Source organism: Salvelinus fontinalis, chromosome 2 (genome assembly GCF_029448725.1).
Source record: "Salvelinus fontinalis isolate EN_2023a chromosome 2, ASM2944872v1, whole genome shotgun sequence".
Classification (NCBI taxonomy): Eukaryota; Metazoa; Chordata; class Actinopteri; order Salmoniformes; family Salmonidae; genus Salvelinus; species Salvelinus fontinalis.
In genome coordinates, this window is record NC_074666.1 from 88,745,719 (window position 1) to 88,764,985 (window position 19,267).

The window sequence follows — 19,267 nt, forward strand, 5'->3', positions numbered from 1 at the left end:
CCACCTCCTATAGGTACAGTAGAACATCACTAGTACAGTTACAACAGGTACCTAACACCACCTCCTATAGGTACAGTAGAACATCACTAGTACAGCTACAACAGGTACCTAACACCACCTCCTATAGGTACAGTAGAAAATCACTAGTACAGCTACAACAGGTACCTAACACCATACCTCCTATAGGTACACTAGAACATCACTAGTACAGCTACAACAGGTACCTAACACCACCTCCTATAGGTACAGTAGAACATCACTAGTACAGCTACAACAGGTACCTAACACCTCCTATAGGTACAGTAGAACATCACTAGTACTGGTATCTGACACCACCTCCTATAGGTACAGTAGAACATCACTAGTACAGCTACAACAGGTACCTAACACCACCTCCTATAGGTACAGTAGAACATCACTAGTACTGGTATCTGACACCACCTCCTATAGGTACAGTAGAACATCACTAGTACAGCTACAACAGGTACCTAACACCACCTCCTATAGGTACAGTAGAACATCACTAGTACAGCTACAACAGGTACCTAACACCACCTCCTATAGGTACAGTAGAACATCACTAGTACTGGTATCTGACACCACCTCCTATAGGTACAGTAGAACATCACTAGTACAGCTACAACAGGTACCTGACACTACACCTCCTATAGGTACAGTAGAACATCACTAGTACAGCTACAACAGGTACCTAACACCACCTCCTATAGGTACAGTAGAACATCACTAGTACTGCTACAACAGGTACCTAACACCACCTCCTATAGGTACAGTAGAACATCACTAGTACAGGTACAACAGGTACCTAACACCTCCTATAGGTACAGTAGAACATCACTAGTACAGCTACAACAGGTACCTGACACTACACCTCCTATAGGTACAGTAGAACATCACTAGTACTGCTACAACAGGTACCTAACACCTCCTATAGGTACAGTAGAACATCACTAGTACAGCTACAACAGGTACCTGACACCACACCTCCTATAGGAACAGTAGAACATCACTAGTACAGCTACCTAACACCACCTCCTATAGGTACAGTAGAACATCACTAGTACAGCTACAACAGGTACCTAACACCACCTCCTATAGGTACAGTAGAACATCACTAGTACAGCTACAACAGGTACCTGACACCACACCTCCTATAGGTACAGTAGAACATCACTAGTACAGCTACAACAGGTACCTGACACTACACCTCCTATAGGTACAGTAGAACATCACTAGTACAGGTACAACAGGTACCTAACACCACCTCCTATAGGTACAGTAGAACATCACTAGTACAGCTACAACAGGTACCTGACACCACACCTCCTATAGGTACAGTAGAACATCACTAGTACTGGTATCTGACACCACCTCCTATAGGTACAGTAGAACATCACTAGTACAGCTACCTAACACCACCTCCTATAGGTACAGTAGAACATCACTAGTACAGCTACAACAGGTACCTAACACCACCTCCTATAGGTACAGTAGAACATCACTAGTACAGCTACAACAGGTACCTGACACCACACCTCCTATAGGTACAGTAGAACATCACTAGTACAGCTACAACAGGTACCTAACACCACCTCCTATAGGTACAGTAGAACATCACTAGTACAGCTACAACAGGTACCTAACACCACCTCCTATAGGTACAGTAGAACATCACTAGTACAGCTACAACAGGTACCTAACACCACCTCCTATAGGTACAGTAGAACATCACTAGTACAGCTACAACAGGTACCTGACACCACCTCCTATAGGTACAGTAGAACATCACTAGTACTGCTACAACAGGTACCTGACACCACACCTCCTATAGGTACAGTAGAACATCACTAGTACAGCTACAACAGGTACCTGACACCACCTCCTATAGGTACAGTAGAACATCACTAGTACAGCTACAACAGGTACCTGACACCACCTCCAATAGGTACAGTAGAACATCACTAGTACAGGTACCTGACACCACCTCCTATAGGTACAGTAGAACATCACTAGTACAGGTACCTGACACCACCTCCTATAGGTACAGTAGAACATCACTAGTACAGCTACAACAGGTACCTGACACCACCTCCTATAGGTACAGTAGAACATCACTAGTACAGGTACCTAACACCACCTCCTATAGGTACAGTAGAACATCACTAGTACAGCTACAACAGGTACCTAACACTACACCTCCTATAGGTACAGTAGAACATTACTAGTACAGCTACAACAGGTCCCTAACACTACACCTGATAAACGTACTCACATAGTTATTCTGGTAGTCACATACTGACCACACAATACGCCCATCAGTGTTGGACTCTATTCCACTTCAAAGGCATCAACATTCAATTCATGAGCAGAAAAGTCCATACCCTCTGAATTGAAATGGGATTGGTCCCCAACCCTGATTCCTGTGTCCCCATGTAGTCCCCATAGCTCCCACCAGAACATCCTGTCAAACCCATGTTGACCCCATAGCTCCTACCAGAACATCCTGTCAAACCCATGTTGTAAGCATAGCTCCCACCAGAACATCCTGTCAAACCCATGTTGTCCCCATAGCTCCTACCAGAACATCCTGTCAAACCCATGTTGTCCCCATAGCTCCTACCAGAACATCCTGTCAAACCCATGTTGTCCCCATAGCTCCTACCAGAACATCCTGTCAAACCCATGTTGACCCCATAGCTCCTACCAGAACATCCTGTCAAACCCATGTTGACCCCATAGCTCCTACCAGAACATCCTGTCAAACCCATGTTGACCCCATAGCTCCTACCAGAACATCCTGTCAAACCCATGTTGTCCCCATAGCTCCTACCAGAACATCCTGTCAAACCCATGTTGTAAGCATAGCTCCTACCAGAACATCCTGTCAAACCCATGTTGTCCCCATAGCTCCTACCAGAACATCCTGTCAAACCCATGTTGTCCCCATAGCTCCTACCAGAACATCCTGTCAAACCCATGTTGACCCCATAGCTCCTACCAGAACATCCTGTCAAACCCATGTTGACCCCATAGCTCCCACCAGAACATCCTGTCAAACCCATGTTGTCCCCATAGCTCCTACCAGAACATCCTGTCAAACCCATGTTGTCCCCATAGCTCCTACCAGAACATCCTGTCAAACCCATGTTGACCCCATAGCTCCTACCAGAACATCCTGTCAAACCCATGTTGTCCCCATAGCTCCTACCAGAACATCCTGTCAAACCCATGTTGACCCCATAGCTCCTACCAGAACATCCTGTCAAACCCATGTTGACCCCATAGCTCCCACCAGAACATCCTGTCAAACCCATGTTGTCCCCATAGCTCCTACCAGAACATCCTGTCAAACCCATGTTGTAAGCATAGCTCCTACCAGAACATCCTGTCAAACCCATGTTGTCCCCATAGCTCCTACCAGAACATCCTGTCAAACCCATGTTGTCCCCATAGCTCCTACCAGAACATCCTGTCAAACCCATGTTGTAAGCATTGCTCCTACCAGAACATCCTGTCAAACCCATGTTGTCCCCATAGCTCCTACCAGAACATCCTGTCAAACCCATGTTGTCCCCATAGCTCCTACCAGAACATCCTGTCAAACCCATGTTGACCCCATAGCTCCTACCAGAACATCCTGTCAAACCCATGTTGACCCCATAGCTCCTACCAGAACATCCTGTCAAACCCATGTTGACCCCATAGCTCCTACCAGAACATCCTGTCAAACCCATGTTGTCCCCATAGCTCCTACCAGAACATCCTGTCAAACCCATGTTGTAAGCATAGCTCCTACCAGAACATCCTGTCAAACCCATGTTGTCCCCATAGCTCCTACCAGAACATCCTGTCAAACCCATGTTGACCCCATAGCTCCTACCAGAACATCCTGTCAAACCCATGTTGACCCCATAGCTCCTACCAGAACATCCTGTCAAACCCATGTTGACATCCGTACCTTGCTGTCTGTCCCCCCCCCTGTAGGTTCCGTATGCGCCAGGTGAACATAGTGGGGACCAGTCCTCCCAGCCAGCCCTCCAGGAAGATCCAGACCCTGCAGGCCCCTCCAGATATCTCCCCCTACAACGTCACCCTGCGAACAGCCTCAGAGACCAGCCTCTGGCTCCGATGGGTGGTGCGTCCTGACTAGATTGTTTTCCTCATAAGGGCACAAGGGAACACAGACATGCATGTACACAATATCTGTTTCTCTGTCTGTCTCTGTCAATCAGTCTCTGTCTGTCTGTATCTCTGTTTCTCTGTCAATAAGTCTCTGTTTCTCTGTCAGTCTCTGTCTGTGTGTATCTCTGTTTCTCTGTCAATAAGTCTCTGTTTCTCTGTCAATCAGTCTCTGTCTGTGTGTATCTCTGTTTCTCTGTCAATCAGTCTCTGTCTGTCTGTATCTCTGTTTCTCTGTCAATCAGTCTCTGTCTCTCTGTATCTCTGTTTCTCTGTCAATCAGTCTCTGTCTGTCTGTATCTCTGTTTCTCTGTCAATCAGTCTCTGTTTCTCTGTATCTCTGTTTCTCTGTCAATCAGTCTCTGTCTGTTTGTATCTCTGTTTCTCTGTCAATCACTCTGTTTCTCTGTCAGTCTCTGTCTCTCTGTATCTCTGTCGGTCTCTGTCTCTCTGTCAGTCAGTCTCTGTATCTCTGTCTCTCTGTCTCTCTGTCTCTCTGTCTCTCTGTCTCTCTGTCTCTCTGTCTCTCTGTTTCTCTGTCAGTCAGTCTCTGTATCTCTGTCTCTCTGTCAGTCAGTCTCTGTATCTCTGTATCTCTGTCAGTCAGTCTCTGTTTCTCTGTCAGTCAGTCTCTGTCTCTCAATCAGTCTCTGTATCTCTGTCAGTCAGTCTCTGTTTCTCTGTCAGTCAGTCTCTGTCTCTCAATCAGTCTCTGTATCTCTGTCTCTCTGTCAGTCTGTCTATGTTTCTCTGTCAGTCAGTCTCTGTCTCTCAGTCAGTCTCTGCATCTCTGTCTCTCTGTCAGTCTGTCTATGTTTCTCTGTCAGTCAGTCTCTGTCTCTCTGTCAGTCAGTCTCTGTATCTCTGTCTCTCTGTCAGTCAGTCTTTGTCTCTCTGTCAGTCAGTCTCTGTCTCTCTGTTTCTCTGTCAGTCAGTGTGTATCATACCCTGTCCACCTTCCTCCCCACCTCCTCTCTCTCCAGCCTCTTCCAGAGTGGGAGTACAATGGGGACCAGGAGTTGGTGGGTTACCGGGTTCAGTACTCCAGAGCGGCATCTAAGGAAGGAGTCCTATCCCACATCATCAGTGACCGGCTGGAGAGGGAGTTCACCATAGAGGACCTGGAGGAGTGGACAGAGTACGAAGTCAGGGTTCAGGCCATCAACGGCATGGGTTCTGGGCCCTGGAGCCAGCCTGTCCAGGGCAGAACCAGGGAGTCTGGTAAGACTGGGGAGACAGCTAACACACTCATACTACACACACATTAACACACTTACACTGAACACACACACACATAGGCTGTATTCTAACCTCTGACCCCTGTGTAGTGCCGTCCTGTGGTCCCACCAATGTGTCATCCTTCGCCACGACTTCCAGCAGCATCCTGGTCCGCTGGGGGGAGGTCCCTCAGACTGACCGCAACGGACTCATCCTGGGATACAAGGTCAGTGCCACACACACACGCACGCACACACACACAGACACACACACACACACACAGACACACACACAGACACACAGACACACACACACACACACACACACACACACACACACACACACACACACACGCACACAGACACCTAAACAGGAACCTAAACAAACACAGTCACTATTACCCGTTGTCCCCGTGGTCTCCCAGGTGGTGTATAAGGACAAGGGTTCAGACTCTGTCCCTCAGTACTGGGAGGTAGAGGGGAACACCAGCCACAGTGTTCAGTTGAGTGGTCTGGGGAAGTACGTCCTGTATGAGATCCAGGTCCTGGCCTTCACACGGATAGGAGACGGCAGGAGCAGCAGGCCGACCATCCTGGAGAGGACCCTGGACGATGGTGAGCATTACTCACTGACCATTAGGTTCAAAACCCGGGTGTCCAGCACGCCACAACACTGTGTTAGCCTGTTGAGATAAATACAGCAGTGAAGGGCCCCCCCCCCTAAAGGAGGCTACTGGCCACGTCAAGACTATTCTACCCTCTACTAGAACCACTGGTCCTGTTATCCTCTGTTCTGGATTTGTATTGATAAAGGTAAGCTCAACTAGATCGACGTGGACACAGTACTGTTGTGTTGGTACTGTCCTCCTAACCCATGTTCCTCCCTCTGTCTCCACAGTCCCAGGTCCTCCAGTGGGCATCCTGTTCCCAGAGGTGAGGACCGGCTCAGTCAGGCTCATCTGGCAGCCTCCTGCCCAGCCTAACGGCATCATTCTGGGTACGTCTACTACCACAGCCCCCTACCCCTCCATACATCCATTATCCTAACAGGTAGTAGTATTTCTAACTAACTGCTGCATCTAAACCACAGGGGCTTCGTATCTCAGGGTCCAAGCTCTCATACCAAGACATTATCCTCATTCTGCTCATTACATTGTCCCTGGTTCCTCCAAGACACTATCCTCATGCTGCTCATTACATTGTCCCTGGTTCCTCTAAAACATTATCCTCATTCTGTTCATTACATTGTCCCTGGTTCCTCTAAGACATTATCCTCATTCTGCTCATTACATTGTCCCTGGTTCCTCTAAGACATTACCCTCATTCTGTTCATTACATTGTCCCTGGTTCCTCTAAGACATTATCCTCATTCTGTTCATTACATTGTCCCTGGTTCCTCTAAGACATTATCCTCATTCTGTTCATTACATTGTCCCTGGTTCCTCTAAGACATTATCCTCATTCTGCTCATTACATTGTCCCTGGTTCCTCCAAGACATTATCCTCATTCTGTTCATTACATTGTCCCTGGTTCCTCCAAGACATTATCCTCATTCTGTTCATTACATTGTCCCTGGTTCCTCTAAGACATTATCCTCATTCTGTTCATTACATTGTCCCTGGTTCCTCTAAGACATTATCCTCATTCTGTTCATTACATTGTCCCTGGTTCCTCTAAGACATTATCCTCATTCTGTTCATTACATTGTCCCTGGTTCCTCTAAGACATTATCCTCATTCTGCTCATTACATTGTCCCTGGTTCCTCTAAGACATTATCCTATTTCTGTTCATTACATTGTCCCTGGTTCCTCTAAGACATTATCCTCATTCTGCTCATTACATTGTCCCTGGTTCCTCTAAGACATTATCCTCATTCTGTTCATTACATTGTCCCTGGTTCCTCTAAGACATTATCCTCATTCTGTTCATTACATTGTCCCTGGTTCCTCTAAGACATTATCCTCATTCTGTTCATTACATTGTCCCTGGTTCCTCTAAGACATTATCCTCATTCTGTGCATTACATTGTCCCTGGTTCTTCTAAGACACTATCCTCATTCTGCTCATTACATTGTCCCTGGTTCCTCTAAGACATTATCCTCATTCTGTTCATTACATTGTCCCTGGTTCCTCTAAGACATTATCCTCATTCTGTTCATTACATTGTCCCTGGTTCCTCTAAGACATTATCCTCATTCTGTTCATTACATTGTCCCTGGTTCCTCTAAGACATTATCCTCATTCTGTTCATTACATTGTCTCTGGTTCCTCTAAGACACTATCCTCATTCTGTTCATTACATTGTCCCTGGTTCCTCCAAGACACTATGCAATCTATGTCCATGTCCTTTATTGACAACATTTCAACATTTTAGGTCGTCAACAGATCGTTTCCCGTACTGAATCGTCATGTTCCTCTCTCCGACCTAGCCTATCAGATCACACACAGACGGAACACCTCCAGTAGCAACTCTGCCACTGTGGACGTGCTGAGCCCCAGTGCACGACAGTATACAGCATCTGGACTGAAACCAGAGTCCGTCTACGTGTTCCGCCTCACCGCTCAGACGCGCAAGGGCTGGGGGGAGGCTGCAGAGGCCCTGGTGGTCACGACAGAGAAGAGAGGTAGGTACTGACCCGACTGGGGAGGAAACAGGGCTGGGGGGGAGGCTGCAGAGGCCCTGGTGGTCACGACAGAGAAGAGAGGTAGGTACTGACCCGACTGGGGAGGAAACAGGGCTGGGGGGGAAGCTGCAGAGGCCCTGGTGGTCACGACAGAGAAGAGAGGTAGGTACTGACCCGACTGGGGAGGAAACAGGGCTGGGGGGGAGGCAGCAGAGGCCCTGGTGGTCACGACAGAGAAGAGAGGTAGGTACTGACCTGACTGGGGAGGAAACAGGGCTGGGGGGAGGCTGCAGAGGCCCTGGTGGTCACGACAGAGAAGAGAGGTAGGTACTGACCCGACTGGGGAGGAAACAGGGCTGGGGGGGGAGGCTGCAGAGGCCCTGGTGGTCACGACAGAGAAGAGAGGTAGGTACTGACCCGACTGGGGAGGAAACAGGGCTGGGGGGAGGCTGCAGAGGCCCTGGTGGTCACGACAGAGAAGAGAGGTAGGTAATGACCCGACTGGGGAGGAAACAGGGCTGGGGGGGAGGCTGCAGAGGCCCTGGTGGTCACGACAGAGAAGAGAGGTAGGTACTGACCCGACTGGGGAGGAAACAGGGCTGGGGGGAGGCTGCAGAAGCCCTGGTGGTCACGACAGAGAAGAGAGGTAGGTAATGACCCGACTGGGGAGGAAACAGGGCTGGGGGGGAGGCTGCAGAGGCCCTGGTGGTCACGACAGAGAAGAGAGGTAGGTACTGACCCGACTGGGGAGGAAACAGGGCTGGTGGGGAGGCTGCAGAGGCCCTGGTGGTCACGACAGAGAAGAGAGGTAGGTACTGACCCGACTGGGGAGGAAACAGGTCTGGGGGGGGAGGCTGCAGGGAGGAAACAGTGCTGGGGGGAGGCTGCAGAGGCCCTGGTGGTCACGCCAGAGAAGAGAGGTAGGTACTGACCCGACTGGGGAGGAAACAGTGCTGGGGGGGAGGCTGCAGAGGCCCTGGTGGTCACGACAGAGAAGAGAGGTAGGTACTGACCCGACTGGGGAGGAAACAGGGCTGGGGGGGAGGCTGCAGGGAGGAAACAGTGCTGGGGGGAGGCTGCAGAGGCCCTGGTGGTCACGACAGAGAAGAGAGGTAGGTACTGACCCGACTGGGGAGGAAACAGTGCTGGGGGGAGGCTGCAGAGGCCCTGGTGGTCACGACAGAGAAGAGAGGTAGGTACTGACAGCGATTGACAGTGTGTGTTTTCCCCGCCCCCTCAGCGCGGCCCCAGCCAGCCAGCCGTCCCACAGTGCCCCAGGAGGACGTGCAGGCGCGCAGCGTGATGTTGTCATGGGAACCAGGTAGCGACGGCCTGTCACCTGTCCGATACTACACGGTGCAGTACAGAGAGCTACCAGACAGTAACTGGACTGTCCACTCTGCATCGGTCAACCACGAGGCCAGCTCCTACATAGTGGACAGGTACAATACACACCCTACCTAGTACCCTACCTAACACCCTCACTAATGTACTACCTAGCACAATACCTAGTACCCTATCTAGTGCAGGTCAGAGGGCAGAGAGACCTTATTCACATTTAAAGGACTGTCTTTATGTAGGGTTATGAATGTGTTATGTGGGGTTATGAATGTGTTCATGTAGGGTTATGAATGTGTTTATGTAGGGTTATGAATGTGTTATGTAGGGTTATGAATGTGTTATGTGGGGTTATGAATGTGTTATGTGGGGTTATGAATGTGTTATGTGGGGTTATGAATGTGTTATGTGGGGTTATGAATGTGTTATGTGGGGTTATGAATGTGTTTATGTAGGGCTATGAATGTGTTTATGTAGGGTTATGAATGTGTTATGTGGGGTTATGAATGTGTTTATGTAGGGTTATGAATGTGTTATTTAGGGTTACGAATGTGTTTATGTGGGGTTATGAATGTGTTATGTAGGGTTATGAATGTGTTATGTAGGGTTATGAATGTGTTTATGTGGGGTTATGAATGTGTTTATGTAGGGTTATGAATGTGTTTATGTAGGGTTATGAATGTGTTATGTGGGGTTATGAATGTGTTATGTAGGGTTGTGAATGTGTTTATATGGGGTAATGAATGTGTTTATGTGGGGTTATGAATGTGTTATGTAGGGTTATGAATGTGTTATGTAGGGTTATGAATGTGTTATGTAGGGTTATGAATGTGTTATGTAGGGTTATGAATGTGTTTATGTAGGGTTATGAATGTGTTATGTAGGGTTATGAATGTGTTTATGTAGGGTTATGAATGTGTTTATGTGGGGTTATGAATGTGTTTATGTAGGGTTATGAATGTGTTTATGTATGTTATGAATGTGTTATGTAGGGTTATGAATGTGTTATGTAGGGTTATGAATGTGTTATGTAGGGTTATGAATGTGTTATGTAGGGTTATGAATGTGTTATGTAGGGCTATGAATGTGTTATGTGGGGTTATGAATGTGTTTATGTAGGGTTATGAATGTGTTTATGTAGGGTTATGAATGTGTTATGTAGGGTTATGAATGTGTTTATGTAGTGTTATGAATGTGTTTATGTGGGGTTATGAATGTGTTTATGTAGGGTTATGAATGTGTTTATGTGGGGTTATGAATGTGTTATGTAGGGTTATGAATGTGTTATGTAGGGTTATGAATGTGTTATGTAGGGTTATGAATGTGTTATGTAGGGTTATGAATGTGTTATGTGGGGTTATGAATGTGTTATGTAGGGTTATGAATGTGTTTATGTAGGGTTATGAATGTGTTTATGTGGGGTTATGAATGTGTTATGTAGGGTTATGAATGTGTTTATGTGGGGTTATGAATGTGTTATGTAGGGTTATGAATGTGTTATGTAGGGTTATGAATGTGTTATGTAGGGTTATGAATGTGTTATGTAGGGTTATGAATGTGTTATGTGGGGTTATGAATGTGTTATGTAGGGTTATGAATGTGTTTATGTAGGGTTATGAATGTGTTATGTAGGCAGCCTTCAAACACAGTGTTACCACACTATCTAGTACATGTCTAGGATAACTCTAGGTTGAAGACATAAGTGAACTGACAGGGGACATTCTCTCCTGCCAGCCTCAAGCCGTTCACCTCCTACCAGTTCAGAGTGAAAGCCACCAACGACATCGGGGACAGTGAGTACAGCCAGGAGAGTGAGGCTGTCACCACACTGCAGGACGGTAAGGCCATCATGGAAATGAGACTGACTGACTCCGTAGCCCTGCAAACTCGCTTTCCCAAACCTTTTTCAAATCTTACAAAGATTTTGAGAGTTTGCTTAACTGCCTGTAGCGCCAGATGGACAGGGTTTCGAGAGTTTGCTAAGTCTTCCTGTAGTGCCAGATGGACAGGGCTTTGAGAGGTTGCTTAAGTCTGCCTGTAGTGCCAGATGGACAGGGTTTTGAGAGTTTGCTAAGTCTGCCTGTAGTGCCAGATGGACAGGGTTTTGAGAGGTTGCTTAAGTCTGCCTGTAGTGCCAGATGGACAGGGTTTTTGAAATGAGGGACTATTTCGTTGGTCAACTATTTGACTATTCAACTATTTGAACCCAGGTTCATGTTGATTCTGTTTTTGCTGGGTGATCCTCATGAGACCTGTGTCTAGTCACTCCACTGTAATGGAGACAGACAGTCCTCCTCACTAGGCAGCCATTGCTGTCTCTCTGATTGCTGTCACCCATTGCTGTCTCTCTGATTGATGTCTCTCATTGCTGTCTCTCTGATTGCTGTCTCTCATTGCTGTCTCTCTCTCTCTCCTACTGAGCGTCAGAGAATCAGACTGCCTGTGCTTGTTGACACAATAGCCCTACTGTGTGTGTGTGTGTGTGTGTGTGTGTGTGTGTGTGTGTGTGTGTGTGTGTGTGTGTGTGTGTGTGTGTGTGTGTGTGTGTGTGTGTGTGTGTGTGTGTGTGTGTGTGTGTGTGTGTGTGTGTGTGTGTGTGTGTGTGTGTGTGTGAGAGAGAGATCAAAAGCGTTTATACAGTCCACCAGTTCAACGATACCCTTATATCTGTCTCCACACAGCCCCAGACAAAGCTCCCACAATCCTCTCTGTTACACCCCACACCACCACCTCGGTGCTGGTCCGATGGGAGGTAAGCGGTACATTTGTAAGGTGCAGTTTTCTCTCTTCTAGATAGTTTCCTTGCCACTGTGTTGTTTTTAAGTCTAGTGGTCTAGGCTGAGTTTACTGTAAAACACTGTGTTGTTTTTAAGTCTCGTGGTCTAGGCTGAGTTTACTGTAAAACACCGTGTTGTTTTTAAGTCTGGTGGTCTAGGCTGGGTTTACTGTAAAACACTGTTGTTTTTAAGTCTGGTGGTCTAGGCTGGGTTTACTGTAAAACACTGTGTTGTTTTTAAGTCTGGTGGTCTAGGCTGGGTTTACTGTAAAACACTGAGTTGTTTTTAAGTCTGGTGGTCTAGGCTGGGTTTACTGTAAAACACTGTGTTGTTTTTAAGTCTGGTGGTCTAGGCTGGGTTTACTGTAAAACACTGTGTTGTTTTTAAGTCTGGTGGTCTAGGCTGAGTTTACTGTAAAACACTGTGTTGTTTTTAAGTCTGGTGGTCTAGGCTGGGTTTACTGTAAAACACTGTGTTGTTTTTAAGTCTGGTGGTCTAGGCTGGGTTTACTGTAAAACACTGTGTTGTTTTTAAGTCTGGTGGTCTAGGCTGGGTTTACTGTAAAACACTGTGTTGTTTTTAAGTCTGGTGGTCTAGGCTGGGTTTACTGTAAAACACTGTGTTGTTTTTAAGTCTGGTGGTCTAGGCTGAGTTTACTGTAAAACACTGTGTTGTTTTTAAGTCTGGTGGTCTAGGCTGGGTTTACTGTAAAACACTGTGTTGTTTTTAAGTCTGGTGGTCTAGGCTGGGTTTACTGTAAAACACTGTGTTGTTTTTAAGTCTGGTGGTCTAGGCTGAGTTTACTGTAAAACACTGTGTTGTTTTTAAGTCTCGTGGTCTAGGCTGAGTTTACTGTAAAACACTGTGTTGTTTTTAAGTCTGGTGGTCTAGGCTGGGTTTACTGTAAAACACTGTTGTTTTTAAGTCTGGTGGTCTAGGCTGGGTTTACTGTAAAACACTGTGTTGTTTTTAAGTCTGGTGGTCTAGGCTGGGTTTACTGTAAAACACTGTGTTGTTTTTAAGTCTGGTGGTCGAGGCTGGGTTTACTGTAAAACACTGTGTTGATGTAAGACTGTGGATATAAAAAGGTCTTCATAAATAAATGTGATTGATCCCCCTTCCAGCCGCCTGCTGAGAAGCAGATAAACGGGGTGCTGCTGGGGTTCAGGGTACGATACCGGGAGTTACAATACGACCACCTCCGTAGCTTCACCATACGAACCATCAACAGCCCCGCCTCCAACTGGGCCGAGCTCACCGGTGAGTTGACCTCTGACCTCTGTTTGTTTCCTTAACATTTTCCTCAGCTCAGCCTTTGGGTGACTGTGGGTCTACTCTGTTCACACGTTACCATGAAGACCTAACATCAGTCTCCTACCTCTCTCTCCTCCCCCTCTCTCTCCTTGCCCTCTCTCTCCTCGCCCTCTCTCTCCTCCCTCTCTCTCTCCTCCCTCTCTCTGTCCTCCCCCTCTCTCTCCTCCCGCTCTCTCTCCTCCACCTCTCTCTCCTCCACTCTCTCTCGCTCCTCCACCCCCTCTCTCTCCTCCACCTCTCTCTCCTCCCCCTCTCTCTCCTCCCTCTCTCTCTCCTCCCTATCTCTCTCCTCCCCCTCTCTCTCCTCCACCTCTCTCTCCTCCCCCTCCCCCCCTCTCTCCTCCCTCTCTCTCTCCTCTACCCCCTCTCTCCTCTACCCCCTCTCTCTCTTCCCCCTCTCTCTCTCCCCCCCTCTCTCTCCTCCCCACTCTCTCCCCCCCCCCTCTCTCCTCCCCCTCTCTCCCCCCCCTCCCCCCCCCCCCTCTCTCTCCTCCCTCTCTCTTCTCCCCTCTCTCTCCTCCACCTCTCTCCTCCCCCTCTCTCTCCTCCCTCTCTCTCCTCCACCTCTCTCTCCTCCCTCTCTCTCCTCCACCTCTCTCTCCTCCCCCTCTCTCATCCCTCTCTCTCTCCTCCCACTCTCTCTCCTCACCTCTCTCTCCTCCCACTCTCTCCTCCCCCTCTCTCTCCTCCCTCTCTCTCTCCTCCCCCTTTCTCTCCTCCCCCTCTCTCTCCTCCCTCTCTCTCCTCCCCCTCTCTCTCTCTCTCTCTCCTCCCCCTCTCTCTCCTCCCTCTCTCTCTCCTCCCTCTCTTTCTCCTCCCTCTCTCTCTCCCCTCCCTCTCCTCCCTCTCTCTCCCCTCTCTCTCTCTCCTCCCCCTCTCTCCTCCCCCTCTCTCCTCCCCCTCTCTCTCCTCCCCCTTTCTCTCCTCCCCCTCTCTCTCCTCCCTCTCTCTCCTCCCCCTCTCTCTCTCCTCCCCCTCTCTCTCCTCCCTCTCTCTCTCCTCCCTCTCTCTCTCCCCTCCCTCTCCTCCCTCTCTCTCTCCTCCCTCTCTCTCCTCCCCCTCTCTCTGCCTCTTTATGGTGGCTGCCCTGACTCCCTGTGTTCTGTCCTCCCTCACCCCTCCTCCCACCCTGGTCCGTCACCCTCTAGCCCCCTACAGTGTGAGGAACCTGAGCGAGTCCTCTCTCACCCAGTACGAGCTGGATAGTAAGTCCACTGTATCACAGGAGGCTGGTGGGGAGGAGGGGCTCGTGGTAATGACTGGAGCGGAATTAGTGGAATGGTATCAAGTACATCAGACACATGTTTCATTCGCTCCATTCTGGCCCTTATGATGAGCCGTCCTCCCTCAGCAGCCTCCTCTGTCTCTCTCTCTCTGTCTGCCTGACAATCATCTGTGTATGTAAACGTATGTTTATGTCAGTGTGTGTTTGCCAACATCCCACATCTCTGCTCTTCCTCATTTGTCTTAATATTTAACCTTCCTGTCATCGTGTTGTTTTACATCTTCCTCATTAGGTGTGTCCTGACCTTTGACCTCTTCACTTTATCTCTCTGCTTTTCCTTCAGCTCATATAGTTGTATGACCAGTTCCACTGCTGTTGGATGGTCCTCCCAGGCCATCTGTGGATCACTCTCTCTGTGTTTCTCCCCCCACAGACTTGAGTAAACACAAGCGTTATGAGATCCGCCTGAGTGTGTACAACGCCGTGGGAGAGGGGCCTACCAGCACGCCACAGGAAGTGTTTGTAGGAGAGGCAGGTAAGAAGCGATGATGAGATCAACTTTATTGTCCCTAGTGGTTCCACTCTTCTGGAAAACCAACCCAAGCACAGCTCAACTATTTAAAGCTATTTGACATATGACCTGGTCTGACCAATATCACTATTGAATGTTTACCCTCCACTCCACTCCAGTTCCAACAGCCCCGCCCCAATCTGTGACCATCCAATCATCAACAGCCACCCAACTGGAAGTCACATGGAGCCCGCCCCCTCTTGACTCTCAGAATGGAGACATACAGGGGTACAAGGTGAGGATCACTGGGCAATCACTTAACCTGAACCACTTCTAACATGTGGGTCTGTAGTATACCATACTGTAGTATACCATACTGTAGTATACCATACTGTAGTAGACCATACTGTAGTATACCATACTGTAGAACATGTGGGTCTGTAGTATACCATACTGTAGTATACCATACTGTACTGTGGTATACCATAATGTACTGTAGTATGCCATACTGTAGAACATGTGGGTCTGTAGTATACCATACTGTAGTATACCATACCGTAGTATACCATACTGTAGTATACCATACTGTAGTAGACCATGCCGTAGTATACCATACTGTAGTATACCACACTGTAGAACATGTGGGTCTGTAGTATACCATACTGTAGTATACCATACTGTAGTAGACCATGCCGTAGTATACCATACTGTAGTATACCATACTGTAGAACATGTGGGTCTGTAGTATACCATACTGTAGTATACCATACTGTAGAACATGTGGGTCTGTAGTATACCATACTGTAGTATACCATACTGTAGTATACCATACTGTAGAACATGTGGGTCTGTAGTATACCATACTGTAGTATACCATACTGTACTGTGGTATACCATAATGTACTGTAGTATACCATACTGTAGAACATGTTGGTCTGTAGTATAACATACTGTAGTATACCATACTGTAGAACAGTGTTTGTCAAACCTCTTCTAGACCAAGCTGGAGGACTGGTACATCTGATCCAACCGGTCAATCACAACACACACACACACACACACACACACACACACACACACACACACACACACACACACACAACAGACAGACAGACAGACAACACTCACAACACACACATACACACACACATACACACACACACACAACAGACAGACAGACAACACACACAACACACACACACACAACACAAACACAACACGACACAACACGCTAAGCCATAGATAAAGTGAAACAACTGTCTGAATGTGAATATAACCTCTGACCCTTCCTCATGTAATCTAGATCTATCTGAATGTGAATATAACCTCTGACCCTTCATCATGTAATCTAGATATATCTGAATGTGAATATAACCTCTGACCCTTCATCATGTAATCTAGATATATCTGAATGTGAATATAACCTCTGACCCTTCATCATGTAATCTAGATCTATCTGAATGTGAATATAACCTATGACCCTTCATCATGTAATCTAGATATATCTGAATGTGAATATAACCTCTGACCCTTCCTCATGTAATCTAGATCTATCTGAATGTGAATATAACCTATGACCCTTCATCATGTAATCTAGATATATCTGAATGTGAATATAACCTCTGACCCTTCATCATGTAATCTAGATCTATCTGAATGTGAATATAACCTCTGACCCTTCCTCATGTATTCTAGATGTATCTGAATTTAACCTCTGACCTTTCCTCATGTATTCTAGATCTATCTGAATTTAACCTCTGACCTTTCCTCATGTATTCTAGATCTATCTGAATATAACCTCTGACCCTTCCTCATGTATTCTAGAACTATCTGAATATAACCTCTGACCCTTCATCATGTATTCTAGATCTATCTGAATATAACCTCTGACCCTTCCTCATGTATTCTAGATCTATCTGAATATAACCTCTGACCCTTCCTCATGTATTCTAGAACTATCTGAATATAACCTCTGACCCTTCCTCATGTATTCTAGATCTATCTGAATATAACCTCTGACCCTTCCTCATGTATTCTAGAACTATCTGAATATAACCTCTGACCCTTCATCATGTATTCTAGATCTATCTGAATATAACCTCTGACCCTTCCTCATGTATTCTAGATCTATCTGAATATAACCTCTGACCCTTCCTCATGTATTCTAGAACTATCTGAATATAACCTCTGACCCTTCCTCATGTATTCTAGAACTATCTGAATTTAACCTCTGACCCTTCCTCATGTATTCTAGATCTATCTGAATATAACCTCTGACCCTTCCTCATGTATTCTAGATCTATCTGAATATAACCTCTGACCCTTCCTCATGTATTCTAGAACTATCTGAATATAACCTCTGACCCTTCCTCATGTATTCTAGAACTATCTGAATTTAACCTCTGACCCTTCCTCATGTATTCTAGATCTATCTGAATTTAACCTCTGACCCTTCCTCATGTATTCCAGATCTACTTCTGGGAGTTCCAGCTGCAGAATGAGACAGAGAGACTGCGTACCATGTTCCTCCCAGAGCTAGGGGTCAAGATTAAGAACCTGACTGGCTATACCACATACATGATCAGTGTCGCAGCCTTCAACGCAGCAGGGGACGGGCCCCGGAGTCCCCCAACCAGGGGCCGAACACAACAGGCTGGTAAGGGCCATGTACACACACACACACACACACACACACACACACACACACACACACACACACACACACACACACACACACACACACACACACATACAGCAGGCCGGTAAAGGACACACTAACACACACACACACACACATGCACACTGACACACACAGACACACCACCTACAGTATATGTGGTATTGCCCACCAGAGGGCGATCTCAACAAGCAGGTGAGCTCTAAGCCAAAGCGACTGGGTTAGAGCCAGTACAGAGTTACAGTAAGAGTAGGAGGCTGACTGCATCACATCTACTACTGTATCTGTGCTATTCTCAGGACCCTGTGCCCTCTCTGTCCTCAAGTCCCAGTTCAGTTTGAAGGATATTCTCAGGACCCTGTGCCCTCTCTGTCCTCAAGTCCCAGTTCAGTTTGAAGGATATTCTCAGGACCCTGTGCCCTCTCGGTCCTCAAGTCCCAGTTCAGTTTGAAGGATATTCTCAGGACCCTGTGCCCTCTCTGTCCTCAAGTCCCAGTTCAGTTTGAAGGATATTCTCAGGACCCTGTGCCCTCTCTGTCCTCAAGTCCCAGTTCAGTTTGAAGGATATTCTCAGGACCCTGTGCCCTCTCGGCCCTCAAGTCCCAGTTCAGTTTGAAGGATATTCTCAGGACCCTGTGCCCTCTCTGTCCTCAAGTCCCAGTTCAGTTTGAAGGATATTCTCAGGACCCTGTGCCCTCTCTGTCCTCAAGTCCCAGTTCAGTTTGAAGGATATTCTCAGGACCCTGTGCCCTCTCTGTCCTCAAGTCCCAGTTCAGTTTGAAGGATATTCTCAGGACCCTGTGCCCACTCCAGTCACAATATCTTACTACAGGAGAAACGGATGAGAGCTGTCAGCTTGAGTCACTGGTATTCAGCACCATGGACACGTACTACACTACAGATTGTGTAACTGTCAATGTTGTCCCCTTCCCTTATAGGAAATAGGACATATATGGGACAAGTTTGGACTCAGGATATGGGAACTAACAGTCAAGGGGGTGAGGGGGGGTTTGAGTCTTATTGATAAGGATTTGACAGCTACTACGAACGTTTTCATGGGGAAATCACAGGGTGGAATGGAGGCCTGATGACACTATAGAGGAGGAGGAGGAGGAGGAGGAGGAGGAGGAGGAGGAGGAGGAGGAGGAGGAGGAGGAGGATGGTATTGTATAGGGTTGAATATTTTCCCAGTATTTTACAAATGTTTCATCCTGAGAAAAAATCACTTTTTTCCCGGGTAACCAGGTATTTCCCGCCAAAACCGGACATTTATTCAAAAGCATATGAAGCATATACTGTCTGGATTTGATAGAAATAAAGCCCATAGATGTAGCTAGCTATATGCTCTCTTGGGTAAATACATGAAATAAAGCCCATAGATGTAG

The 19,267-nt window shown here is 47.2% G+C and overlaps 1 protein-coding gene across 1 annotated transcript in view; it reads left to right on the plus strand.

Annotated features, from left to right (window-relative positions):
- The window catches only part of LOC129867574 (protein sidekick-2-like), a 100,653-nt gene that overhangs the window by 59,439 nt on the left and 21,947 nt on the right, over positions 1-19,267 (plus strand). The window contains exons 22-35 of the mRNA XM_055941065.1: positions 4,003-4,153; positions 5,181-5,418; positions 5,526-5,641; positions 5,840-6,029; positions 6,313-6,411; positions 7,846-8,040; positions 9,281-9,482; positions 11,113-11,216; positions 12,060-12,130; positions 13,280-13,415; positions 14,618-14,674; positions 15,128-15,229; positions 15,385-15,500; positions 17,675-17,861. Of these exons, the coding sequence (XP_055797040.1) occupies positions 4,003-4,153; positions 5,181-5,418; positions 5,526-5,641; positions 5,840-6,029; positions 6,313-6,411; positions 7,846-8,040; positions 9,281-9,482; positions 11,113-11,216; positions 12,060-12,130; positions 13,280-13,415; positions 14,618-14,674; positions 15,128-15,229; positions 15,385-15,500; positions 17,675-17,861 (1,964 nt within the window). The remainder of the gene's footprint in view (positions 1-4,002; positions 4,154-5,180; positions 5,419-5,525; positions 5,642-5,839; positions 6,030-6,312; positions 6,412-7,845; positions 8,041-9,280; positions 9,483-11,112; positions 11,217-12,059; positions 12,131-13,279; positions 13,416-14,617; positions 14,675-15,127; positions 15,230-15,384; positions 15,501-17,674; positions 17,862-19,267) is intronic.